This window comes from Herpailurus yagouaroundi, unplaced genomic scaffold, assembly GCF_014898765.1.
Source record: "Herpailurus yagouaroundi ecotype Mexico unplaced genomic scaffold, PumYag 196, whole genome shotgun sequence".
Lineage (NCBI taxonomy): Eukaryota > Metazoa > Chordata > Mammalia > Carnivora > Felidae > Herpailurus > Herpailurus yagouaroundi.
In genome coordinates, this window is record NW_024412427.1 from 15,198,343 (window position 1) to 15,225,282 (window position 26,940).

Genomic DNA, 26,940 nt, shown 5'->3' on the forward strand with positions numbered 1-26,940 from the left:
TTCCTCTGCTTATCTCTCAAGATAGAAAAGAGAGACAGTTTCCTCTTCCCAACAAAAGAGAGTAGAGCCTCAAGGGACCTTGTCAATTTTGAAGGGTCCACGACTGACCCCCGACACCCACTGCCACCAACATCCCTACCACGCGCTGTGTCAGGTCCTGGTAATATCTCTCCTTTCAGGTTGGCAAACCATCAATGTCACTGATGGGGTGAGGTGCAGGTTAGAGAGACAAGGGAACTCCTGGCTGGGGAGGCTGGGAGAGAATGGCAGGTAGGCTGCCTACACTCACATTTTCTAGCTTGAGGGAAATGTGTAAATGTTCCATGGCCAGTTGGATGGCCTAGAACGTGGGTGGACTTGAGAACATGACTGGGGAAGACTGGTTTTCCTAGCAGAACAGATGGATACCCTAATCTCACTGTATTTAATGGAATTAACTCAGAGCGTAGGAAGAAGCAGGAAACACTGCTTGTCCTCAGAGAATCAGAGAACAGCAGAGGGCAGACCAGGGAAGGATCAAGTGTGAGGAGAGTGAGTCAACCCCTCCAGGACAGCTTTTCCAAACAAGACCTGGGAGTGGGTGACACACAAGGACCTTCCTGTTGGTCTCATGGTTCCCCAGAAGCCATAGTAGGAGACCACACTCATTCACTCACTTCCTGTGTGGAGGATATGCCTTGACTGCATTGAGGTAATCCTTCAGGGACCTTCCACCAGGCCCCAGTGACATTCCAGTTAGAAACGGGGGAGTGGAATTGTGCAGGCTTGTAGAGGTTGCCTCCCTGTGGATCCCTTTGTTTTGGCTCAGGTGATTTTGGGTTTAGGGCGCAAACTCTGCTATGTTGAGATTTTGTCTTGGGTCTGGAAGATAAGATGTGGCTACAAGGGTCAGTGAATGGAAATTGGGTCTCAGGGTATAGGTTAAAAGAGACTCAGTGGATAGCTGTCTTCCCAGGATTATCTCCTCAATTTAGGAAAACGAGTCATCCATCAAGCTCTTGGTTTTCTCACTTTTGGATCTTGCAGTGCACACTGTAGTTGCATTTTGCCTCCCGGGTGTCTTCCTACGTGGGAGTTTCCCTTGCCAAATGTCATCAGGTGGTTTTTTTTTTTTTTTTTTTTTTTTGAGTTGGTTGTCAGGGACTGGTCCACATGACTTGATTCAATATTGGGCACAGGACTGTAGAATGGTCGATCAGTAGGGCCATCTGTAGAATACTACTAGCCTATGGGGTTGTTTGTAGATGAAGGGGCACTGTATCCAGTGTAGAACAATGATTTGGTGCATGTTGTATATTTTTTAAAGTTGATATTTACAAACCCAGAAGTGCGTCAGTCTGTATCACCATTTACATACACGTAGGTGTCTGAACCCTTCACATGCTCATCAGGATGCCCGTTTCTTAATGTGACACAGTAGTAGGTGACAGAATATCCAGGCAACACATCACTGATGCAGATGGAGTAGTCTGTTTGGTTGACCATTGTGTTTTCCACTTGGGTCAGTCTGGGGAGGTGGTTTCCATTGAAACTATAGATTAATTGTCATTCCTGCCCATTCTTCCTGAAGCAAGCACAAGATATTCCCTGCTGGGGATAGAGTAGACATGTTGCAGCCAAGAATGACAGCATCTCCTGTGTTGACCAACATTAACTTTTCAGTCTGGTTCACCTGGAGCTCTTCACCTGAAGTTCCTGGAAAGAAATTTGGAATCACATACCCTATTTTAGCCCAAGGTAGCCTTAGGTTCTTGTACTACGTCAAGGTGGGGTCTCATCACATACTCTTTCAGCAACATGTACTGGCACCGACTGTATGAAAATTACAGATCTCGTTGCCATATGGGATGAAGGGAAGGAAACCAGCATTCAGAGAGGAGGATAGCACTTTCCTTCTGCATCAGGGTGTGAGGATGAACTGGAACATGGGAGACACTAAATAAACACTTAGTGGGTGAACTGTGAACTGGCAGACAGCTAAATGGCATTAAGACATGAAGAAAGGGGCAGCAGGGAGCTGACCAAACTGAAATCAGGGTGGTGTGATCAGCCTGCCTGCTTTTGTTTGGCCCTAACAGGATTCATGAATTATATCCCTGGGGTAGTAGACAGCCAGGAAGGTGACTGGGTGTGAAACAATGCTTGGGAAGCTCAGCTTTCTGAATTCTCACAGGATTTCCTGATGTGAATTTGAAAAGGAGGGTACGAGGGAGGTTTGCTGAGAGAACAAAGAGAACTGCATTGTTGGGCTTGGTGGTCTCAGTTCAGACCTCCCCAAATACTGGGGAATGTGGAGTTATTGTACGTGGAACTCAGCTCCCTTTGCCTGGGTTCCAAGAAGCAAGGTCTAAGGGAGGGTGATAAACAGGACCTCTCCTTTAGCTCTGGCATCCCCCAAATACAGCTTAAGGCTCTGACAGGAGACCACAACTACTCATTGACGTCCAGTGTGGGGAATATGGTCCCAGACTGGTTTGTGTGGCCACTCAGGTCCCTGTTTGCAAGCCCAGTCACACTCTCGTCTGTGATGGGAGATATGTGTAGGCCTGGAGAGACCCATTTTGCTTGGGGCTCCAGAGAGTAGAATGACCTCCTTTCCGTTGAAGAGATAAAGGGCATCTGGGGACAAACCTCATCACTGCTGAGACTCTTTTCTGGATCAGCCAGAAGCTAAGATTTTGGCTGTCAGAGGCAGAAAATGGAAGCGGACTTTAGGCATGACAGACACAATAGACACTTTTGTCCCTCACATTGCTTGAGTCAGAGAGCCTCCATGGAGGGATTTCTAGGGCAGGGGTGATGAACTTCCTTAGTGTGAGGGAAGTGATTCCTTGGAAATTGTAGCTGAGAAGTTCATTTTCCTTCTTTATTTCTTATTTGGGATGAAAAGTATTTGAATGGATGTCTTCAAATTAAGGGATTGGTTTCTCCAAAACCAATAGATGAGATTAAAACAAAAGTTCTACCATTTATGTATAAAATATTAATTAAGCCTATAAATGAGTAAAGATATTAATATTTGGGCTATTAGCCGATTCCCCTTTCAAGGAGCCATTCCCAGTCCCTGTCCCCAAAGTGAAGATAGAAAAAGTCCAAAGTGAAAAGTCAGCAATATGTGAATTTGAGCAATCTATGAAATGACCCATAAAAACATATTGCCATGGGAAGTGATATTTCTCCAATGAATGATATACTCAAGATCTATTTGTACTAATTTTAAGGAAGTATCTCTCTATTATACATATGGCTATATATAGAGAGTATTTATATATAATATATATATTTAAACTTACTCAACTACTCTTCTTTCAGACTTACCCCCTTTTTTCCTAGAGTTTGTACAAAATAAAAATATTTTAGGTTTACCTTTGTGCCAAAGGGTATTTCTTAATTTGGCAATATTTTAAAAGTTCACCTTATTTAAAAGTTCACCTTATTGGTATTTTTTGGGAAGGAAATGAAAAAAAAAAAAGAATACTCCTAAATCCATGTGTTTTCCCAACTGTATGTTGAAAGGTGAAAAAGCTTACAGTTTATGAGGATCTGAGGGACCTCAAGACACTAAATTCTCTAATCAAAAGACATAGAGTGGATGAATGGGTATAAAACAAAACCAACTCAATACTTCCTACAAGAGACTTGCTCCAGTTTTGAGGACACACAGAGACTGAAAATGAAAGGATAAAAAAAAATCCGTGTAAATGGAACAACAACAACGAAAAACAGGGGTAGCTATACTCATGTCAGATAAAATAGACTTTAAGCCAAAGATTGACTCTAGTAAGAGACAAAGGTCATTATCTAATGATAAAGGGTCAACCCAACAAGAATTGATATGTCGTTTGTAAATATTTATGCACCCAACACAGGCGTACTCAAATATTTAAAGCAAAAATTAACAGACCTGATGGGAGAAGTAGATAGCAATACAGTAATGGTGGGGAAGTTCATTATGCTACTTTCAACAATAGATCTATCATCCTGAGAAAAAAATCTATAAAGAGCTTTGGATCTAAACCACATGTTAGACAAGAAGGATTTATCATTTACTCTCAATAAATCTGGTACAGAGAGAAAGTACCTCAGCATAATGAAGCCCATAGATGACAAGCCCACAGCTAACATCGTACTCAACAGGGAAGCTTTCCCTGTAAGATTAGGAACAAGACAAGGATGTCCACTCTCATCACTTTTATTCAACATAGTATTGGAAATCTGAGCGAGAGCAATTGAGTAAGAAAGGTATAAAAGGCATCCAAATCGGAAAGGAAAATGTAAAATTGTCACTATTTACAGATGACACGATATTGTATACAGAAAATCCTAAAGACTTTACCAAAAAACTATTAGAATGAATAAATGAGTTTTGCAAAGTCACGGGTACTAGATCAATATATAAAAATATCTTATGTAAGCATAACCAACTATCAGAGAAATTAAGAAAACAATCCCATTTATAATTGTATCAAGAAGAATAAGATACCTAGGAATAAACTTAACCAAAAAGGTGAAAGATCTATATGCTGAAATCTGTAAGGTATTGATGAAAGAAATGGAAGAAGACATATATAAAGATAGTCCATGTTCATAGATTGGAAGACTTAATATAATTAAAGTACCTATACTACCCAAGTCAATCCACAGATTCAAGGTTATCCCTGTCAATTTTCCAATGGCGTTTTTCATGAATAGAGCAAACAGTCCCAAAATTTGCATAGAACCACAAAAGACCTCAAATAACCAAAGCAAGCTTGAAAAAGAAGAACAAAGTTGGAGGCATCATGCTTCCTGATTTCAAACTGTATTAGAAAGCTACAGTAATCAAAACAGTATGGGATTGGCATAAAAATAGACAATGGAATGGAATAGACAATGGAAGGGACAATGGAATGGAATAGAGAGCCCCTCCATAAACTTATGCATATGTGGTCAATTACGTTTTGACAAAGGTGACAATATACAGCGGGGAAAGAATAGTCTCATCACTAAATGGTGTTCAGAAAAATAGATGGCCACATGCAAAAGAATAAAGCTGAGCTATTCTCTTACACCATGTACAAAAATCAACTCAAAATAAATTAAAAGCTTGAACATAAGACCTAAAGCCATAAAACTAGAAAAAAAAACATAGGAAAGAAACTCCTTGACATGAGTCTTAGCAATGTTTTATTGGATTTGATACTAAAGCAATGGCGACATAAGTAAAAATAGACTAGTAGGACTGAATCAAATGGAAAAGCTTCTGTACAACAAAGGAAACCATCATCAAAATGAAAAGGTAAGCTATCAATGGGAGAAAATATTTGCAAATCTGGTAAGGAGTTAATATCCAAAATATAAAAGGAATTCATACAACTAAATAGCAAAAAAGCCCCAAGCAACAACAACAAAACCCAATAGTACAATTTAAAAATTGGCAGAGGAACTAAACGGATTTTTTTTTTTTTTTTTTCCAAAGAAGACATACAAATGGCCAACAGGTGCATAAAAAGGTATTCAACATCACTGATAACCAGGGAAATGCAAATCAGAATCACAATGATATCACTTCACACATCTTAGAATGGCTGTCAGAAGACAAGAGCTAACAGGTGTTGGTGAGGTTGTGGAGAAAAGAGATTTCTTGTCCATCATTTTTGGGAATGTAAATTGGTGCAGCCACCGTGGAAAGGAGTATGGAGTGTCCTCAAAAAATTAAAAATATGACTATCATATAGTCCAGCACCATATATATCTTATCATATATCACATATTATACTACCATATAATCCAGCAATTCCACCTCTGGGCCTATATCCAAAGAAAATGAAACCACTATCTTGAAGAGGTGTCTGCACTCCCATGTTCATTGCAGAATTATTTACAATAGCCAAGACCGGAAAACAACCTAAGTGTCCATCAATGGATGAATGGATAACAAAAATGTTAACAGATATCACAATGTATAATGGGATTTTAATTAGCCATTAAAAAGAAGGAAAACCTGCCATTTGCAACAACACGGGTAGACCTGGAGGTCATTATGCTGAGATATGTCAGAGAAAGACAAATACTGTGATCTCACTTGTATGTGGAATCTAAAAAAAACAAACTCACAGATATAGAAAACAGATAGGTGGTTGCCAGAGGTGAGGCCTTGGGGGTGGGGGAAAGAGGTGAGGGTGGTCAAAAGATACAAACTCCCAGTTATGAGTTAACTAAGTTAACTCATGTATACATGAGTTAACTTAAGTTGCAATATATACATATATCAAATCATTACATTGTACCCCTCACATAAAAATAATGTTGTATGTTGACTATATCTCGGTAAAACCGAGCAAAAAACACTAAACTTATTTCACTTAAAGGATTGCTCTTTATTACATGTCTTTGTCATTAAAGCTTTTAATCACTACTATCACTGTCATTACATGACATCACATGTCATGTTATGAAATGATAATGATAGATGATAGTTGCTTCTGTTTGGTCTGTGATTAATAAAATTTCAAGTTGCCAGAGAAAAAAAAATCTATACTGTTTCAAACTAACCTAAGCTAATGTGGTCATGCGTAATTATTGGGTTCTTTTAGATCGGTCATGATAGCCTCGGTTAGTTGGGATAGGAAAAGCCTCTAGATTTCTTCCCCCAAAACGTTGCCACCAAGTCACATATTACGGTGAGAGAGAGATATAATCTGAATTATGTCACTCACACAAACATTACTCACTAGATATAAAAACAGTCATATAGTCAGTTTTGCCGACTCAATGAAGTTGAACCTCTGTGTCCTTTTCCACTGTGTGTTTTTAAAATCATCTTAACCATTTTTAAGAGTACAGTTCAGTACAGCCCATCATTGGAATTATTGGAAATAGATCTCCAGAACTTTTTCTTCTTACGGAACTGAAACTCTGTAGCCATCAACAACCCCCATTCCCCTCTCCCTCCAGCTCTTATTAACCGTGATTCTGTTTTTGGTCTTGGTGAGTTTGACTACTCTTGATATCTCCTATCAGTATAATCATACAGAATTTGTCTTTATGTGATTAGCACATTCACTTAGCATAATGTCCTCAAGATTCATCCACGTTGTAGCATGTGATGGTATTTTCTTCGCTTTTTCTGTCATTGTTAACAGCAGATAGTTGTTGAGCATCTATTGATTATTAGGCTTGTTTGAGATATTTTTGACCAATGAAAAAAACAGGGGTAAAGAAAACTAACTTTTTAAATAAATTTCTCTGAATTGACAGATTATGCATGCTAAGATATCTTAACTAAGTCTTATATTAAGGTGTCTGCTGTATTTTTTATGTAGTAATTCTTTTTTTTTTTTAATTTTTTTTCAACATTTTTTATTTATTTTTGGAACAGAGAGAGACAGAGCATGAACGGGGGAGGGGCAGAGAGAGAGGGAGACACAGAATCGGAAACAGGCTCCAGGCTCTGAGCCATCAGCCCAGAGCCCGACTCGGGGCTTGAACTCACGGACCGCGAGATCGTGACCTGGCTGAAGTTGGACGCTTAACCGACCGCGCCACCCAGGCGCCCCAGTAATTCTTTTTTTTTAAAGTTTATTTATTTTGAGAGAGCAAGGGAGTGCACAAATGGGGGCGGGGCAGAGGGAGAGAGGCAGGGGGAGGGAGAGAGAGAGGGAGAGAGAGAGGGAGGGAATCCCAAGCAGGCTTTGTGCTGTCAGCACAGAGCCCCACTTAGGGCTCAAACTCACGAACTGTGAGATCATGACCTGAGCTGAAGTCGGACGCTTAATGACTGAGCCACCCAGGTGCCCCTAGGTCGTAATTTTTACGTCTATATTCTACTATATATGCATAGTTTTGTAAAAGTTAATACTTGTAGAATAAATGAGTTCTTTGAAAAACCCAGACAACTTATTGTCAGTCCATCACCAATTCTACTAGCTTGCAAAATCTTCTGCATTTAAAAAATATATTTTATTTTATTTTTATTGTGGCAAAAAACATAAAATTCACCATCTTAACCAGTTTCAAGTGTACAGGGTAGTGTTGTTATTCACACAATTATGCAACAGATATTCAGAACTCTCATCTTGCAAAACGGAAACTCTGTACCCGCAGAATAGCTCTCTTTCTCCCCGTTCTTCCAGGCTATGGTAAGCTTTCTACTTTGTTTCTATGAGTTTTACTATTGTAGGTAGATATCTCATATAAGTGGAATCATACAGAATTTGCCGTTTTGTGACTGGCTTATTTCATTTAGTATGATATTCTCAACATTCACCCAACATTTTAGCACGTGGTAGGACTTCCTTCCTTTTTAGGGCTGAATAATATTCCATTGTATGTATACGCCACATTTTGTTTATCATTCATCTATTGATGGGTATTTGGGTTGCTTCCATTTCTTGGCTATTGCAGATAGCACTGCTATGAACAGGGTGTGAAGCTATCTCTTTGAGACCTGGATTTCAATTCTTTTGGATATATACCCAAAAGTGGGATCGCTGGAACATATGGTAGTTCTGTTTTTAATCTGTCAAGGAAATACCTACCAAGGAACATATCATACCATACCATACTACCATATGGACGAGTGTCTTGTCCATAGAGCCTGGCAGTATTATACAGTCCTACCTACACACACAAGGGTTTCAGTTTCTCTGTATCTTCATCAACACTTGTTATTATTATTTTTAATAGTAACAAATTCTAATAGATGTGAAGTGATAACTCATTGTGGTGTTGATTTGCTTTTCTCTGATCATTAGTGAAGTTGAGCATCTTTTTCATGGGATAGTTGGCCAGTCACTTTATCATCTTTGGAGAAACATCTTTTCAATTCCTTTGCCCACTTTTTAATTGGTTATTTTGTTGCTGTTGGTTTGTAGGAATTATTTATATTTTCTAGATATTAACCCTTATCAGACACACGATTTACAAATATTTTCTTCCATTCCACAGGTGGCCTTTTTATTCTGTTCATTGTGTCCTTGGGTGCACAGAAAATGTTCAAGTTTGATGGAGGTCTATTTGTGTATTTTTGCTTTTATTGTCTGCTTTTGGTGTCATCCAAGAAATTACTTCCATATCCAACATCTTGAAGATTTTCCCTCATGTTTTCTTGTAGGAGTCTTGCAGTTTTGGGTCTTACATTTAGCTTAGTTAGCCCATTTTGGTTAAATTTTACGTACGGTTGGTGTAAGATAAAGGTTCAATATCATTCTTTTGCAGGTGGATATCCAGTTTACCCAACACTGTTTTTTGAAGAGGTTGTCCTTTCCCAGTTGAGTGCTTTTGGCATCCTTGTTGAAGATCATTCAACCAATACATGAGGGTTTATTTCTGGCTCTCTGTTTTGTTTTATTGGTCCATACGTCTGTCTTTTTGCTGGTACCGCATTGTTTGATTACTGTTTCTTTGCAGTAAATTTTGGGGTTCCTTGAGATTTGCTATGACTATTAGGATGGATTTTTCTATTTCAGAAGAAATTGTCATTGGGATATTGATGGAGATTGCATTGTATCTCTAGATTGCTTTGGGTATTACTGCCATATTAACAATATTGAGTATTACAATCCATGACCATAAGATGTCATGCCATTTATGTCTTCTTTAATTTCTTTTAGCATTGATTTGTAGTTCTTCGTATACACATCTTTCGCCATCTTGGTTAGATTTATTCCTAAGTTTTTTATTCTTTTTGATGCCATTGTAAATGGAATTAAAAAAAAATTTCCTTTTAAATTATTCATTCCATGGAAACAAACTGATTTTGTGTCCTGCAACTTTTCTGAATTATTTTATTAGTTATAACAGTTTGTGTGTGTGTGTGTGTGTGTGTGTGTGCGTAATCTTTAGTGTTTTCTACATATAAAATCAACTATGAATAGAGATACTTTTACTTCTTCCTTTCCAATTTGAATGACTTTTATTTCCTTCTCTTGCCTAATTTCTCTGACTAGGACTTCTTTTTTTTTTTATTTTTAAATTTTTATTATTTATTTTTGAGAGAGAGAGACAGAGTGTGAGCAGGGGAGTGGCAGAGAGAGAGAGAGGGAGACATAGAGTCTGAAGCAGCTCCAGGCTCCAAGCTGTCAGCACAGAGCCCAACGCGGGGCTCAAACTCATGCACCACGAGATCATGACCTGAGCTGAAGTTGGAAGCTTAACCAACTGCCACCCAGGCGCCCCGCTGACTAGGACTTCTAATACTATGTTGAATAGAGTGATGTCTGTTCCTAATCTTAGAGGAAAAGCTTTTAGCCTTTCACCATTTAGTATGATGGTAGCTGTGAGCTTTCCACATATGCTATTTATTATATTGAGGTAGTTTTCTTCTATTCCTGTTTTTTACTGATAAAATGATATTAACTTTTGTCAAATGCTTTTTATATCTCAGTTGAGAGGATTATGTGTTTTTGGCCTTCATTCTGTTAATGTGGTATATTACATTGATGATTTTCATATATTGAACCATCCTTGCATTCTGGGAATAAATCCCACTAGGTCATGGGGTATAATCCTTTTAATATATCTTAAATTTGGTTTGATAGTATTTTATTGAAGATTTTTTGATCGATATTTACCATGTATATGGTCTGTAGTTTTCTTAAATTTTTTTTTCTTTTTTAAAAGTTTTTTTTTTTTTTTTTTGAGAGAGAGCGAGAGCAAGCAGGGGAGGGACAGAGAATGAGGGAGAGTACACGCGAGAGAATCCCAGGTGGGCTGACAGTGCAGAGTCCCTTGTGGGGCTCGAACTCAGGAACCGTGAGATCATGATCTGAGCTGAAACCAGGAGCCGGGCCCTTAAATGACTGAGCTACCCAGGCTCCCCTAGTCTGTAGTTTTCTTGTAGTATCTTTGGCTTTGGTATCAGAGTAATGCTGGCTTCATAAAACAAGTTTGGAAGTGTTTCTTCTTATTCAGTTCTTTGAAAGAGTTTGAGGATTTATGTTAAATCTTCTTTAAATGTTTGGTAGAATTCTCGAGTGAAATTATCTAGTTCTGGGCTATTTGTTGGATAGTTTATGAGAACTGATTTAATCTCGTTACTGGTTATTGGTCTGTTCAGATATTCTATTTCTTCATGACTCAATATTGGTAAGTTGTGCGTTTCTAGTAATTTATTCTAGGTTTTTATTAATTCTAGGTTATCCAATTTACTGAGGTATAGTTGTTCATAGCATTCTCTTATAATCCTTCTTATTTCTGTGGCTTCGATTGTATTGTCCGCTCTTTCATTTCTAATTTTAGTTGAGTCTTCTTTTTTTAATCTAGCAAAAGGTTTGTCAATTGGTCTTTTAAAAAAACCAGCTCTTAGTTTTGTTGAATTTTTAAAATTGTCTATTTTGTTTACCTGTGCTTTAATCTTTGTATTTTCTTCCTCCTGCTTGCTTTGTGTTTAGTTTTTGAGTTGAAAAGTTAGGCTTTTGCTTTGAGATCTTTCTTCTTTTCTTTTTTTTTTCTGGTTCCTCTTTAAAAGTTTTATTTAAATTCAAGTTACTTAACATACAGTGTAGTATTGGTTTCAGGAGTAGAACCCAGTGATTCATCACCTACATATAACACCCAGCGTTCATCCCAACAACTGCCCTCCTTAATGCCTATCACCCATTTAACCCACCCTCCCACCCACCTCCTCAACCACCATCAGTTTGTTCTTGGCATGTAAGAGTCTCTTAAGTTTGGTTTCCCTGTCTGTTTTTAGCTTATTTTTCCTTTGCTTCTCCTGTGTTCATCTGTTGTGTTTCTTAAATTCCACATATGAGTGAAATCCTATGATATTTGTCTTTCTCTGCCTGACTTATTTTGCTTAGCATCATACACTCTACTTCCATCCATGTTGTTGCAAATGGCAAGATTTCATTCTTTTTCATTGCCGAGTAATATTCCATTTGGTATATGCCAAATCTTTCTTTATCCATTCATCAGTCGATGGGCATTTGGACTCTTTCCATAATTTGGCTATTGTTGGTATAAACACTGGGGTGCATGTACCTCTTCAAATTAGTATTTTTGTATCCTTTGGATAAATACCTAAGAATACAATTGCTGGGTTCTAAGGTAATTCTATTTGTAATTTTTTGAGGAACCTCCACATTGTTTTCCAAAGTGGCTTCGCCAGTTTATATTCCTACCAACCTCTTTCTAATGTATGCATCTATCACCATAAACTCCCTCTTAGAACTGTTTTTACTGAATCCCTTAAGTTTTGGTATGTTGTGTTTTTATTTGTCAGAAGATATTTTCTAATTAACTTTGTGATTTCTTTTTTGACGCTTCGTTGTTTAAGATTGTGTTGTTTAATTTCTGCGTATTTTTAAATTTTTCCTGTTTTTCTTCTGCTGTTGATTTCTAATTACATTCTATTGTACTCAGAAAAGATACTTTCCACCTTTTAAAATTTGTTAAGACTGTTCTGTGACCTAACATATGTTCTGTCTTGGAGAATGTTCAGTGTGTGCTTTGAGGAGAATGTATATTCTGCTGTTGTTGGGTGGAATGTTCTGTATATGTCTGTTAAGTCTAGTTGGTCTGCAGTGTTATTCTGCTCTTCTGTTTCCTCATTAATCTTCCGATTGTCCATCCATTATTGAAAGTGGGGTCTTGAAATCTCCTTCTCTTATTGTATTTCTCCCTTCAATCCTGTCAATATTTGCTACCAAAATTTAGAGATCCGATGTGTAGTGAATAAATATTTTTATATACTTTTGGTTGAGTCACCCCTTTGATTATTATGTAATGTCCTCTTTGTTTGTTGTATCAGATTTTTATTTAAAGTGTATTTTATCTGGTATCAGAATAGCCACATACGCTCTCTTTTGGTTATCATTTGAATGGAACATCTTTTTCCCTTCTTTCATTTTCAGCCTCTGTATGTTCTTAGATGTAAAGGGAGTCTCTTATAGATAGCATATAGCTGGATCCACATTTTCAAAAAATCAGTTAGCCAATTTATATCTTTTTATTAGGGAGTTTAGTCCATTTAAATTCAGAGTAATTACTAATAGGGAAGGACTTAACTATAGTCATTTTGTTCATTGTTTCCTGCATGTCTTGTACCTTTTTTTTGCCCTTTCTTTTCTCTCTTACTGCCTTCTTTTGTTTTTCATTGATTTTGCAGTGGAATCCTTGGATTTCTTTTTCATTTTGTTTTGTCTGTATTTATAGATCTTTTCTTTGTGGTTACCATTGCAAAAATACCTTAAGGTTGTAACAATCTATTTTATTTTATTTTTTTAATGTTTATTTATTTTTGAGAGAGAGACAGAGAGACAGAGACAGAGAGGAGAGAGAGAGTGAGATGAGGAGGAGCAGAGAGAAGGAGACACACAGAATCTGAAACGGGCTCCAGGCTCTGAGCTGTCAGCAGAGCCCAACACAGGGCTCGAACTCATGAACTGCGAGATCATGACCTGAACTGAAGTCAGATGCTTAACCGATTGAGTCACCCAGGCACCCCTACAACAATCTATTTTAAACCGATGGCAACTTAACTTCAATTGCATACAGAAATGCCACCACTTACATCTCCACCACCCCAACTTTGTTACTGATATCACAAATTACATGTTTATATATTGTATACTCAATATAGATTTATAGCTTTTTGTTTGTCTCACTTAAATTCTGTACAAGAATTAAGAGTGAACTTATGCACCAAAATTACAATAATACAGATTACTGTGTTTGTACATGTATTTTCCTTTTACTGGAGAACTTTATAGTTTTGTATAGCTTCATTTTGCTGTCCAGTATCCTTTCTTTTTTTAAAAAAATTTTTTTAATGTTTATTTTTGAGAGACAGAGAGACAGAATGAGTGGGGGAAAGGCAGAGAGAGAGAAGGAGAGACAGAATGTGAAGCAGGCTCCAGGCTCTGAGCTGTCAGCACAGAGCCCGACGCGGGGCTCAAACTCATGAACCATGAGATCATGACCGGAGCCAAAGTCAGACGCTCAACCGACTGATCCACCCAGGCACCCCTGCTGTCCATTATCTTTTTACTTAAACTTGAAGGGTTCTCTTTAGCATTCTTATAGGGAAGTTCTAGATGTAATGAACACTTTCTACATTTGTTTAATTGGGGAAGTCTTAATATCGCTTTCATTTTTGAGGGACAGTTTTGTTAGATATAGTATTCTTGGTTGACAGATTTGTTCTTTCAGCAATCTGAATATATCATTCCATTGCCTTCTGGGCTGCATGGATTCATCCAAGAAATTCACTAATGATCTTACAGAAGCTCCTTTTTATGTAATGAGCTGCTTTTCTCTTGATGCTTTCAAGTTACTCCCTTTGTCTTTGACTTTCAATTGTTTGATTATAATGTTTCTCCTTGTGGGTATTTTTGGATTTATCCTGGTTGGAGTTATTTGAATTTATATGTCAATTTATTTCTTCAGATGCGGAAAGTTTTGGGGCCATTTTTCCCCCCAAATAAATTGTCTGCTTCTCTCTCTCTCTCTCGGGATTCCTATAATGTGTATATTGGTCTGTTTGATGGTAACATAAATGTTTTAGGTTGTCTTCACTTTCTTAACTCTTTTGTCTTCTGTGACTCAGTGATTTCAAGTGAATTGTGTTAAGGTTCTCTGGTTCTTTCTCCTACCTCGTCAAGTCTGCTGTTTAACCCCTCTGGTAAATATTCAATTCACTATTGTATTTTTCAGGTCCAGAATTTGTTAGGTTCTTTATTACAGTTTTTGTTGTTGTTGTTGTTGATATTCTCATTTTGTTCATATGTTGTTTTCTTTTTTTCATATGTTGTTTTCTTGATTTCATTTCATTGGTTATCCATGTTCTCTTTTAATATATTGAGTAGCTTTAACATAGTTGTTTTGAGTTTTTTGGCAGGAAGTCCAGCTATCTGAGTTTCTTAAGGGGGTTGGCTTCTGGAGTTTTATGTTTTTCATTTCATTAGGCCATGTTTTCCTGGTTCTTTGTGTGTTTTTTTTTTTCTCTTTTTTTGGGATTTGGGCATTTGAAAAAACCATGTTTGCATCCTCCCCCAAATTCATATGTTGAAATTCTACTCCCCAAATGTGATGGTATTCGTAGGTGGAGCTTTCAGGAGGTGCTTAGGTCATGAGAGTGGATGCTTAATGAATGAGATTAGTGCCTTATAAAAGAGACCCCACAGAAGTCCCTAGCCCCTTTTACCATGTTAAGCCACAATGAACCTCACCTGACCATGCTAGTGCCATAATCTTGGATTTCCAGCCTCCAGAACTGTAGGGAACAAATTTCTATTATTTATAAGCTACCCAGTCTAGTATTTTGTTATCGCAGCCTGAATGGACTAAGATAACCACTGTTTTATGGACTGGCTTACTTCCTCAGTCAGCCTGGCAAGAAGTTCTGGGACCTTTCAAATGTTTTCTGGGGATGTAACTTCTCTGGGCTTGTGTATGGTTTTTTAGCTGCCTCAAATTCTCTAAGCAGCTTGCCTTTTCTTCTCGAGAGATCACAGTCTCTTATTCTCCCTGGTGTCTTCTTGTGGAGCTGCATAACGTGTGTAGCTCTAATAAGCCATTTTGATGGTCTCTGTTTTCAGCACTTCTAACCTGCACTGCTGTTCCTTTTAGTGCACTTAATCAGATGAGACAGAAACCATCCCCTCAGGCAGCCCCCAGACAATCCAGAGTGTTTGATGTATGATTTGTTCTGTTTCCATCCTGAGGGTGAAGCATGTATGGGAGGTTTCCTCCTTAACTGTGCCCTATACCAGGTTGGGTGTGGGGTATGAGTGTACAAAACATCGCAAACTTTACTACAGCTTTCACTGGAATCCCTTCCTGGTTTTCCATTGGTGTGGGGGCTGCTGCTTCTCAGCTGATTTCTAACATTCTTACAAAGGTATTCTGGTCCATAGATGGTTGTTGTTTGGTTGTCTCCATGGGAGAGGAAGGCTTGGGGACTTCCTAATCTGCTCATCTTGCTGATGTCACTACTTTAAATGATTAAAAATAATTTCTTTTCACCAAAATTTTTTTTCTGGGAGTAGAGGCACAGAGCTCCTCACACTGTCATACCACTCACATAGGACTATTTCTGTTTTAAACCCTGAAGTTTGTGACAATTAGTTATAACAACTACAGCAAACTTATACTCAGCTCAGTATTTCAAAACTGTATGTATATATGCTTTTTATTTATTATGTAGAAATGGTATAAATTAATACATTTCTGACCCTTTGGCTTTTAACAGGGAGATTGAACTCATTCACAGTATTTTTTCGGTAAATTATCTTTATGCACATCCACACCCCCACTCTAACTTGAGTCTTCTTATTAGGAAGAAGATAAAGTCATAAACCCAAGGATTATGGGAGTAAGAGATCAGAGTTCTGTTAACCGTTGTGACTTTACGCAAGCCCAGTCTCTGGGTCTCAACTTCTTAATATGTTACATGAAGGGTTTGGACATTGGTGGGGACACATGTCGTCTGTTGGACCTTCATTTCATTGGGTTGATGGATTCCCTACCTAGCACCTTCTTTCCTTTGTAATAATGGGTAAGTGGAAGGCACAGGAAAGGCAATTTCAAATGATTCTCTGGGATTCATTTGTGGAAGCTGGGAAGAAGAAGCTCTCTTCCCATCCTGGCCGCTGAGATGACGTAATGAATGTCAACATTTATCCCTTATCCCTTCTGTTATACAGATACTTATCCCTTATCCCTTCCATTATACAGATAAGGCCTGTGTGCATCAGGAGAGACAAAGCCAGGCAGAGATGAATAGAGATGAGAGAATTTAAAAGAAGATTCTTGGTGGCCCTGAGTCCTTAGTCCTAAAGCTCTGCCTTGGATGCCGGGAGGAACCTAGAATCCTTCTCAGCTACTGGATCACTTTAAACCAATATTTTGGGTTCTTATTTCTTGTAAGGAAAGGCTCTTCACTAATAGGTAAAGTGAAGAGAGAGAGCCCAAACCAACCTCACCTCTTTCTCCTACTCTCTGTACCCCTGATTCCTCTGGAGCCCCAGTTTTCACATGAGTACAAAAAGGACAATCCCTCTTGTACTCAAGTTGCTATGTAGGTGAAGACAGTAGTATGGGAAAGGTAGATCCTTGATATATAGTAGATGCCCCCAAAATAGTAGTATTGTAGTATCACCAATATAATCATTTCTCAGGCTGGGTATTACTCAGAGTTCACAAAATTATCTATTATTATTATTATTATTTATATATAATATATATAATATGTAAATATATATAATTATATGATTTATATAATAATTATATAATAATAATTATTATTATCTATTATCTATTATTATTATCTATTACCACAAAATAGAAAAATAAAATTAAAAAGTAAGGCTTTAGGAACAGAAAAAAACCATGATTTGAAATCGTACTTTAGTGCTCCGTGGACGTGGGAACTTTATCATCTGGCATCCCTTAGGATAGTGCTAACTTTCAGGAAACTGGCTTAACAAGGAGATGTTTTCTCTCCCATAACTGGAGGTCCAGAAGTGGGGTTGGAACCAGGAACAATATGGCGGTGCAATGTCGTCAACCCACATTCTTTATATCTTTGCACTTCTCTAGAGCAGATTTTTCCTCAACTTGGTTCCCCTCATGGTCATAAGATGTCTCTCAGGAGCACCTGGGGCAATATGACTGCTTGTTCCTAGCCAACAAGAAAGAGAATTGCATTAATTTCCCAGATTTCTCTGCAAACCTATTCTTTTCTCTTAGGGACACAAACTGGCTTAAGACAGTCTCATATTTGAGTTAATCACTGGTAGGGAGTCATGAAATTACCCTTAACTGGTTTAGTCTAGGCTATTGGGGGTGGGTTGAATATTGGGATGTCAACCAAAATGTCCTTCATCACTCAATTGACCTTTCTGAATCCGTTTCTTCTCCTGTAAAACCCTTAATTCGCAAGTTGCCGAGAGAATGACAGAAGAATGTATATTGCACCTTCAATAATATTTAGCATAATCTAGTTGTTCGATGAGTAGAGGACTTGGTTAACTGAGATAGCAGCCATAACAGGGGAAGGAAGAGACAAACTTACTAGTCACAAACACCTCAGTGCCTGGACCTGACTGGAACTCCAGGTCAGGTTGCCCCTCCTTGAACTTCACGCAGTAGTAGGTGCCGGTGTCTGCAAGAGAGATTTCACTGATGTGGATGGAAAAGTCTGTGTTGCCAGCTTTGGTGGTGCGTCCAATTTCTTTTACTCTGGGAAAGATGCCTCCTTTGAAATTGTAGATTAATTCCCGGTGTGGCCCAGTTCCCTTGAACCATAAGACAGGTCCTTTGGGGAACGAATCTGGTACCCTGCAACTCAAGTTGACTGTGTCTCCGGTCGATACAGTCTGTGTCATCTCAGCTTGTTGCACCTGGAATAGCTCATGTGAGGCTCCTGCAAAGAAACTCAAAATCATTTCTTACTTCCCATGCTCTGACCTAGAGAGGATGGGAGAGAACTTGGATCCAGATCATGGTCGGACCCCATTCATTAATTAGTTCTTTTAATGTCACATGGGAGCACGCACACGCTGAGTTTAGAGGGGCCTCTGCAAGTGGTGGAAGCTCCTGACCTCACCGACTGAGGGGGGGTCAGTGCAGGGGATCAGCTGTATCACCTCCCCAGTTCCACGTCTCAGCCCCTAACCAAGGTAAGAAGACAGGGAGGAAGAGGTTCTGGGATTATGAATTGGTAGTGTTCATGGAGAGAGACTAGTCCCTCCCCCATTTAAATGCCAAAGATCACTCAGTACATTTGGAGATGGGTCCAAGTACTCTCTGCCCACCTCATACTTACAGTCAGTTTGGGATTGACCTTCATCTCTTTTCTGAAGGGTGATCAGCCACGGAATTTGTGGAGATATTAGTGTTGACAGGTATGGAGAAAGGGGAAGTCGAGAGAGAGGAAACCTAAAGAATTGGGGGGGGGGCATTTAGGATTACTATATGTGCATGCAGGCAGGGTGTGTTTCCTCTGCTTATCTCTCAAGATAGAAAAGAGAGACAGTTTCCTCTTCCCAACAAAAGAGAGTAGAGCCTCAAGGGACCTTGTCAATTTTGAAGGGTCCACGACTGACCCCCGACACCCACTGCCACCAACATCCCTACCACGCGCTGTGTCAGGTCCTGGTAATATCTCTCCTTTCAGGTTGGCAAACCATCAATGTCACTGATGGGGTGAGGTGCAGGTTAGAGAGACAAGGGAACTCCTGGCTGGGGAGGCTGGGAGAGAATGGCAGGTAGGCTGCCTACACTCACATTTTCTAGCTTGAGGGAAATGTGTAAATGTTCCATGGCCAGTTGGATGGCCTAGAACGTGGGTGGACTTGAGGAGAACATGACTGGGGAAGACTGGTTTTCCTAGCAGAACAGATGGATACCCTAATCTCACTGTATTTAATGGAATTAACTCAGAGCATAGGAGGAAGCAGGAAACACTGCTTGTCCTCAGAGAATCAGAGAACAGCAGAGCTGAGGGTAGCCCAGGGCAGACCAGGGAAGGATCAAGTGTGAGGAGAGTGAGTCAACCCCTCCAGGACAGCTTTTCCAAACAAGACCTGGGAGTGGGTGACAACACAAGGACACTCCTATTGGTCCCTAGGTTCCCCAGAAGCCATAGTAGGAGACCACATTCACTCATGGACTTCCTGTATGGGGAATGAAGTCCCTGACTGCATTGTGGTGGTTGCTCAGGAACCTTCCACCAGGCCCCAGTGACATTCCAGTTAGAAATGGGCAAGTGGAATTGTGCAGGCTTGTAGAGGTTCTGCCTGGCTGTGGCAGAACCTTTGTTTTGGCTCAGGAGATATTAGGCTTGGGGGCAAACTTCAACTGGGTTGAGATTCCATCCAAATCCGGAAGCTAATATGTGGCTGCAACTGTCTGGGACTGATGCTTAGAGTCAGGATATAGGCCACAAGAGACACAATGCAGATTCTTGAGCTCAAGTTTGTCCCTAAACCTCAGAAAGGGCACTCAGACTTCTAGGCCCATTTTACCAAGTTTTTGGACCGTGAGGTACACACATGTAGTTGCATTTTACCTACTGAACATCTTTTTATTTTGGAGTATCTCTGTGTTCGGGTTTTAGTGGTTGGGTCATCAGAGAAGGACCTGGTCTGTAACAAGGCTTGATTCAATAGTGGGCTCAGGGTCCCAGACTAACAGAAGAGCCATGTATAGAATTCCAGCCTGCAGGGTTGTTTGTGGATGAAGGGACACAGTATCCAGTGTATCGTGATGATTTGGTACGTTTCAGATTTTGGAGAATTTAGTTTTACAAACCAAGGGGATGGAAATTGTCAGAGCCGTACTCACCATTCACAGACACGTAGGTGCCTGAACCAGATACGTATGCCATGTCAGGATGCCCTATTGTTAACTTCACACAGTAATAGGTGCCCGTGTCCTTGGGTGACACATCACTGATGCGGATGGGATAGTCTGTTTGATTGACCTCTGTGTTTTCCACTTGGTTTACTCGGGGGAAGTGGCTGCCATTGAAACTGTAGATTAATTGTTGTTCTGGCCCGTTCTTCCTGGACCACAAGACAGGCCCTGCTGGGGAGTGAGCAGACACGTTGCAGGCCAGTGTTAAGATGTCTCCAGCTCTGACTGACACTGAACTCTCAGGCTGGTTCACCTGGAACTCTTCACCTGCAGTTCCTGGAGAGAAACTTTGCATCATTTCTCGTGTTCTTTGTCTTGGCCCAAGATGCTCTGAGTGTCTGGTTCTAGGTCAAGGTGGAGTCTCATTCCATACTCTTTCAGCTGGCACCAAAGTATGACAATTACAAATTGGGTTGCCATATGGGATGAGGGGGAGGGGACCACTGCACAGAAAGGGGGCGGGTACCTTCTTTTCTGCATCACGATACGAGGATGGGCTGGAGCATAGTAGGCTCTAATAAACAAGGGAACCTGCTGAAAAGCAAATGACCCAAACTTAGCGGTTTAAGAACATACATACGGTTTCATAGCTCATGTGATCCAGGAGTTGAAGCGCAGCTTAGCTTATCTGTCATGCCCAGAGGGAAGATGATGTGAAGTCACAGGGAGAATGCCATGTACCCTCTGAGGACCATCTGAGGCTACCAGAGGTTAGGAGTGAGGCCGGGAACAGATTCCACCTCATAGTTTATAGCAGCTTTATTTATAATTGCCAAGCTTGAAAGCAACTAGGATGACCTTCAGTAGTTGAATGGATAAGGAAATTGTGGTACATCCAGACAGTGGAATATCATTCAGTGCTATAAAAAGAAATGAGCTTTCAAGCAAGCCCTGAAAAGATGTGAAAGGACCTTAAAAGCTTATCATTAATGCAGGAAAAGCCTGCATACTACACGATTCCATCTGTATGACATTCTGGAAAAGGCCAAACTATAGAGACTGTAAATACATCAGTGATTGTCAGGGGTTAGGGTGGAAAGAGGTAAATAGGCAGAGCACAGAGGGTTTTTAGGGTAGCGAAACAATTCTGTAAAATACTACAAAGGCGGATCTCACTATACATTTGTCCAAACCCATAGACTATACAATATTAAGAGTGAACCATAATGTGTGCTATGGTCTTTGGGTGTTAATGACATCAGTGTAGGTTCATTGTTTGTAATATACGCACCACTCTGGTGGAGGATATTGATAATGCGGGAGGCTGTGATGTGTGGGGAAGGGAAATCTCTGCCCCTTCTTCTCCATTTTGGTGTGAACTTAAAACTGCTTTAAAATGCGAACTCTGTTTATGAATGAAAGTCATTTCCATATCAAAGATCATCTAGATTTTCTTCTAGGATATCTTCTAGGAATTTTATAGTTTTGTGTTTTACATTATTTTTATGAAGCCTGTTAGGTCTGTGTCTAGAATTTTTTTATTTTATTTTATTTTATTTTTTGCACGTGGATGTGCAGATCTCCAATTGTTATAGCAACATTTGTTGAAAAGATTATCTTTGCTCCTTTCCAACAGATCAGTTGGCTGTATTTAGGTGAGTCTATTTCTGGACTTCCTATTCTATTGCATTGATTTGTGTGTCTATTCTGTCACCAATGCCAGTGTTTCTATTACTGGAACTTTCTAGTACGTCTTGTAGTCGAATGGTGTCAGTCTGACTTGTTCTTCTCCAACGTTGAGTTGGCTGTTCTGGATCTTTAACCTTTCCATATACACTTCAGAGTCAGTTTGTCAATATCTGTACTTTGCTGGTATTTTGATTGGAATTGCATTTATCCATAGATCAAATTGGGAAGAACTGACATCTTGGCAATATTGAGTCTTCCTATCCATGAACATGGAATGTATCTCTATTTTTTCTTGATTGCTTTGTTCAGTTCTCTAGCTTTCTTTATATAGATCTTGTGTGTGTATATATATATATTAATTTTTTTAGTGTTTCTTTTTCAAGGAGAGAGAGACAGAGCATGAACGGGGGAGGGGCAGAGTGAGAGGGAGACACAGAGTGTGAAGCAGGCTTCAGGCTGTGGGCTGTCAGCACAGAGCCTGAGGCGGGACCCGAACTCACAAGCTGTGAGATCATGACCTGAGCCGAAGTCAGACGCCCAACCGACTGAGCCACCCAGACGCCCCTAGATCTTGTATATATTATATGAAATTTATACCTAAGTATTTCTCTTCTTTTGGGTGCTAAGATAAATGGTCACGTGTGTTTTTAGTCTATGGAAATACACTGATTTTTGTGCGTTGATCTCGTTTCCTTGTTGAACTTGCTTATTATCCTGAGTTTTTTGTTGTTTTATTTATTTTTTTTTGGAGATCCTTTTGGGATTTTCTATGTAGACAATCATGTCATCTGTAAACAAGGAGGTTTTATTCTTTTCTTTTCAATTTACACTCTTTTCCTTTCCCTTCCTTCTCTTCCCGTCCTTTCAACGTTTATTTATTTTTGGGACAGAGAGAGACAGAGCATGAACGGGGGAGGGGCAGAGAGAGAGGGAGACACAGAATCGGAAACAGGCTCCAGGCTCTGAGCCATCAGCCCAGAGCCCGACGCGGGGCTCGAACTCACGGACCGTGAGATCGTGACCTGGCTGAAGTCGGACGCTTAACCGACTGCGCCACCCAGGCGCCCCTCTTCCCGTCCTTTCTTCTTGTCCCTCTTTCTGCTACAGCTTCCAGTACTATTTTGAACAAGAGTTGTGAGAATGGACACCCTTGCCTCAGTCCTTGTCTTAGGAAATACATACAGTGTCTCTCACCATTAAGTATAATGATAACTGTGAGACTTTTTGTAGATGTTCTTTATCACATAGAGGAAGTTCCCTGCTATTTATGGTTTGCCGAGAGGTTTCATCATGAACGGATTTTGGATTTGTCAGATGCTTCTTCTGCATCAAGTGATGCCGCTATGCAGTTTTTCTCCCTTAACCCTTTGATCTGATGGATTACAATGACTGATTTTCAAAAGTTGAAACAGCTTTGCATGCCTCGAATAAATCCTACTTACGCATGGCGTATAACTTTGCACATTGTGAACTTCTCTATGCCGACACTTTGTTGAGGATTCTTGCCTTTAGATTCGTGAGGGATATTGGTCTGTAGTTTTCTATTTTATGTAAAGTCTATCTGGTTTTGCTATCAAGATAATAATAACCTCGTCAAATGAGTAGGGAAGTGTTTCCTCCTCTTCTTTTTTCTGGAAGACGTTGTACAAAATTGGTGTTAATTTCTCTTGAGATGTTTGCTGACGTTCTCCTGTGGGCCCGGGTGTCTCATATACGTTACTCTCTGCTATCCAAGCTTTCTTCCTCTTCCTTAGACTCAGATAATGGTTTTGGCTTCCTCTTTCATCTGATGTGAACCCCTAAGGCCATGTGCTCTGGCATTGGGACTGAAACCTCTGCTAAGATGAACCAATGGCCTTGGGGAAGAGACTCCACATGCTTGCTTGGCTTTTTCACCAAGCAGAGGAGACCTGCCCAGTCCTGTTGTTGACGCTGCAATGTTCACCTTCCATCAGTGACCCAGACAGACCTCTAGTGACCACTTCTGGCTAAATTCCATGAGCACGCACACCTCTGCAAATTTTTAAAGGTGATTATCTTTGGATGGAAGCACCGTGCTTTCTTTCCTTGCTTTATACTTTCATGTTTTCCAACACGTTTTTTTTTTTTTTTTTTTCCATTGAGAGGTAGCATCTGTGTAGGGGTGATAAGTGTAAAACTCAGGTTCTCTGATCCTAGGGGCTAAGGGATGAGAACTCTCAGGTATGCTGTGCTGAGCCCTGTGACCGTTGGGGGGTGTATCCATTACCTGAACAAAAGGGTGTGGAACAGACATGACCCCTGGGAGATGTTGTGAGCTGGGAGCCATTCCAGTCTAGTTCTATAAATTCTGGCTGGGACAGAAAAACCCTCCCCCAAGAAATTCTAGGGTAATAGGTGAGGAGAACACAGTAAACAGGCATAGGGGAGCCCCCCACAAAACACACCTGAGCCCCACTCACCTGTGAATCCCAGAAGCAGAGTCAGCAGCAGGGATGGCAGAGTTGGGCAGTGTAGGGAGGAAAGGACAGGCATCGTCGTGGCCCCTGGAGCCTTCTCTGTCTTGAGTGTTGTCCTGGAGAGGTCCGGGACTCTGTGCTCTGAGGAGAGAAGACACTCCCTGCTTCCATGATGTCAGAGGAAGGGGATTGTGATGAGAGGAAAGACCATGGGACTGTAACACTTTTTAGATGATCAGCTGAACAGACAAGGTGGCTGTAAGCTGAGAAGTTGCTGCTGGAAATGCTTGGGGTTCCCAGAGTTAAGGGCCTGACACCCACAGGCTTGTGCTCATTCCTGAGCCTCGTCCCATCTGAGGTTCTCGCCAACCTGCCCACCTGCCAGTTTACAGATCCCAGAGATACGGTGTGGGAAAGAGGTTAGAGTTTTGGAGATTGTGAAGATGTGTGCTTTAGAAGATGGAGGGAGTCACAGGGGAGATGGGCTGGGGCGATACTCTGCAAGAGGGAAAGCAACACACCTAGACACATACCTGGGCAGCGGAGGGCTGTCCTGCTGTCTGTGTTGGGTCTTGGGCCGGTTCTGGAGGAAAGGAGTGGAGGGACACAAGATACACTCTCAGAAAGAGAGAGGACCCAGCACGTTTGCTTCCTTCTCTCTCACCACTGGATTGCGCTCTACCCAAGCACACAGGTTGTCTCCAGGGACTCTGAGCCCACGCTCCGCCGTTGACCCTTTAATGTCCAGGAATCCGTAGTCACATGCTGACGGCTAGGGCTATTTCGCTACTGCTTCCTTGGGAGCCCCACCTCCTCTTCGGGATCGACAGGATGTTAAGGCCAAGAGAGGTGTTAGAACAAGAGGAGAATGCAGAGCGGGCTGAACGTCCTGTACGAGATGACAAGACTCCCCCTCCCTTTGTGATGTCACCATTCCGTCACCTTGTTCTGGAAAGATGAATTCCATGCTGGGAGGCCATCCATGGTTCCTGCTGAGGGATTAACGGGATCTTTCCTTCAGTCCCCAGCCTCTTACCCTTTTGTTCACCTCTGGTGGACTTCATACTTTACAGCAGACTCTAAACTCTTCAGAGACCTGGATTTTTAGTGCCTTGAAGGTCAAGAGCGCTGGAGTTGCAACCAGATGCAGTCAAGCTCCCAATCCTGAATCCACTTCTTGGTGGCTCAACCTATACATCCTTTGACGTTGAAATTTTCATTTGTAGAGCTCAAGGATTCAAAACTGAGTTCGTAGTCTCAACTCGGGTGTTCTCTGCCATCCTTCCATCCTGTTCGGTACGTGGCACATCCTGTACCCATTTGGCCAAACCAGAAAGGGACCCGTGTTCTACACCCTCACTTGTCCACTCTTGTCTGCCTGCTACAGGCCCTGTTTTACCTCCTAAATACCTGCTGAATCTATTTCTCCATCTCCATCATCATCTCTTGCCTGAATGAAAAATCTCCCCACCCCTTACGTCTTTCCAGTGTCCCCCAAGAGCATGCAAGAGGCAGAGATCAAGTTGAAGACAAGATGTTGAGGTTTTTTTTTTTTAATGTTTATTTATTTTTAAGAGAGAGAGACAGAGACAGAGACGGTGCACAAGGGGGCCCAGGTGCAGAGAGAGAGGGAGACACAGAATCCGAAGCAGGCTCCAGGCTCTGAGGTGTCAGCACAGGTGGGGCTCGAACTCACGCACCGTGAGATGGTGACCTGAGCCGAAGTCGGACGCCCGGCCGACTGAGCCACCCAGGTGCCCCTTGGGATTTTTTTTTTTTAATGGACTTCAGTTTTGAAATTTGGAGAAACTTGTGACCATCATACAGCGTTTCCAGGCGCAGCTGCCCACCGTTTCCCCCTTATTCACTTCTCACAGTAGTGTGGTGGATCCGTTAAAATTAATGAACCAATATTGGTACGTTATTATTAAAGAAAGTCCATAGTTTACTTAGATTTTGCCTTAGCTTGGGCCGCTATAAGAAAACGCCGTAAACTGGATGCCTTGAATAACAGGAAATTATTTCTCACAATTCTGGAGGCTGGAAGTTGAGATCAGGGTGCTAGGATATTATGCTGTGATGAGAACACTCTTTCCGTTTGTAGGACACTCTTTCTGTTTGTAGAACACTCTTTCCGTTTGTAGAGCGCCCACTACTTGTATTCTCACAGGGTGCACCCGGGGAGCTGTCCATCTGGTATTTTTCATAAGGGCACTGATCTCATTCATGAGGACTCCACACTCAGGACCTTATTAACTTTTCAAAGACCCGCCTCCGTATCCAATCGCACTGGGGATTGAATGTCAACACGTGAACTTTGGAGACACACAGACATTCAGTCCAGAGGAGATTTCCTTAGTTTTTAACCATGTATCCATGCAGCATCCCACATTACACTGTCTTGTCATGTCTTTTTAGGCTCCTCTTGGCTGGGACAGCCTCTTAGACTTTGCTTGTTCATGATGGTCTGACAGTTTTTAGGAGCGCCGCTCGGGTATGTTGTGGAGTGTCCCTCTTTGCCGTTTGTCCG

The 26,940-nt window shown here is 40.8% G+C and overlaps 1 protein-coding gene and 1 long non-coding RNA gene across 4 annotated transcripts in view; one reads left to right on the plus strand and one right to left on the minus strand.

The window, feature by feature from the left end:
- Positions 1 to 26,940, plus strand: part of LOC121012386 (uncharacterized) — a 92,625-nt gene that overhangs the window by 61,749 nt on the left and 3,936 nt on the right. The window lies entirely within an intron of this gene.
- LOC121012382 (signal-regulatory protein beta-1-like) lies at positions 17,312 to 25,909 on the minus strand. 3 transcript variants are annotated; one of them, XM_040447480.1, is made up of 5 exons: positions 24,944 to 25,909; positions 24,414 to 24,551; positions 20,272 to 20,619; positions 17,999 to 18,088; positions 17,312 to 17,605 (listed from the first exon to the last, which is right to left on the minus strand). In XM_040447480.1, the coding sequence occupies exons 2-5, from the start codon at positions 24,484 to 24,486 to the stop codon at positions 17,520 to 17,522; spliced, it is 597 nt and encodes a 198-aa protein (XP_040303414.1). In that variant the 5' UTR covers positions 24,487 to 24,551; positions 24,944 to 25,909; the 3' UTR covers positions 17,312 to 17,519. The 3 variants fall into 3 exon arrangements, with proteins under 3 accessions (XP_040303414.1, XP_040303413.1, XP_040303412.1); XM_040447479.1 differs by having other exon boundaries at positions 17,999 to 18,349; positions 24,414 to 24,571; XM_040447478.1 differs by having other exon boundaries at positions 17,999 to 18,349; positions 24,944 to 25,908.

Bases quoted from the DNA above. Each gene is read 5' to 3' on its own strand.
- LOC121012382 (XM_040447479.1), bottom strand. From the start codon at position 24,486: ATGCCTGTCCTTTCCTCCCTACACTGCCCAACTCTGCCATCCCTGCTG. The intron at 20,620-24,413 runs GTGAGTGGGGCT...GTTTCTCTCCAG, and splicing joins TCTGCTTCTGGGATTCACAG to GAACTGCAGGTGAAGAGTTC. The intron at 17,606-17,998 runs GTAAGTTTGTCT...CTTGTTGGCTAG, and splicing joins CACTGAGGTGTTTGTGACTA to GAACAAGCAGTCATATTGCC.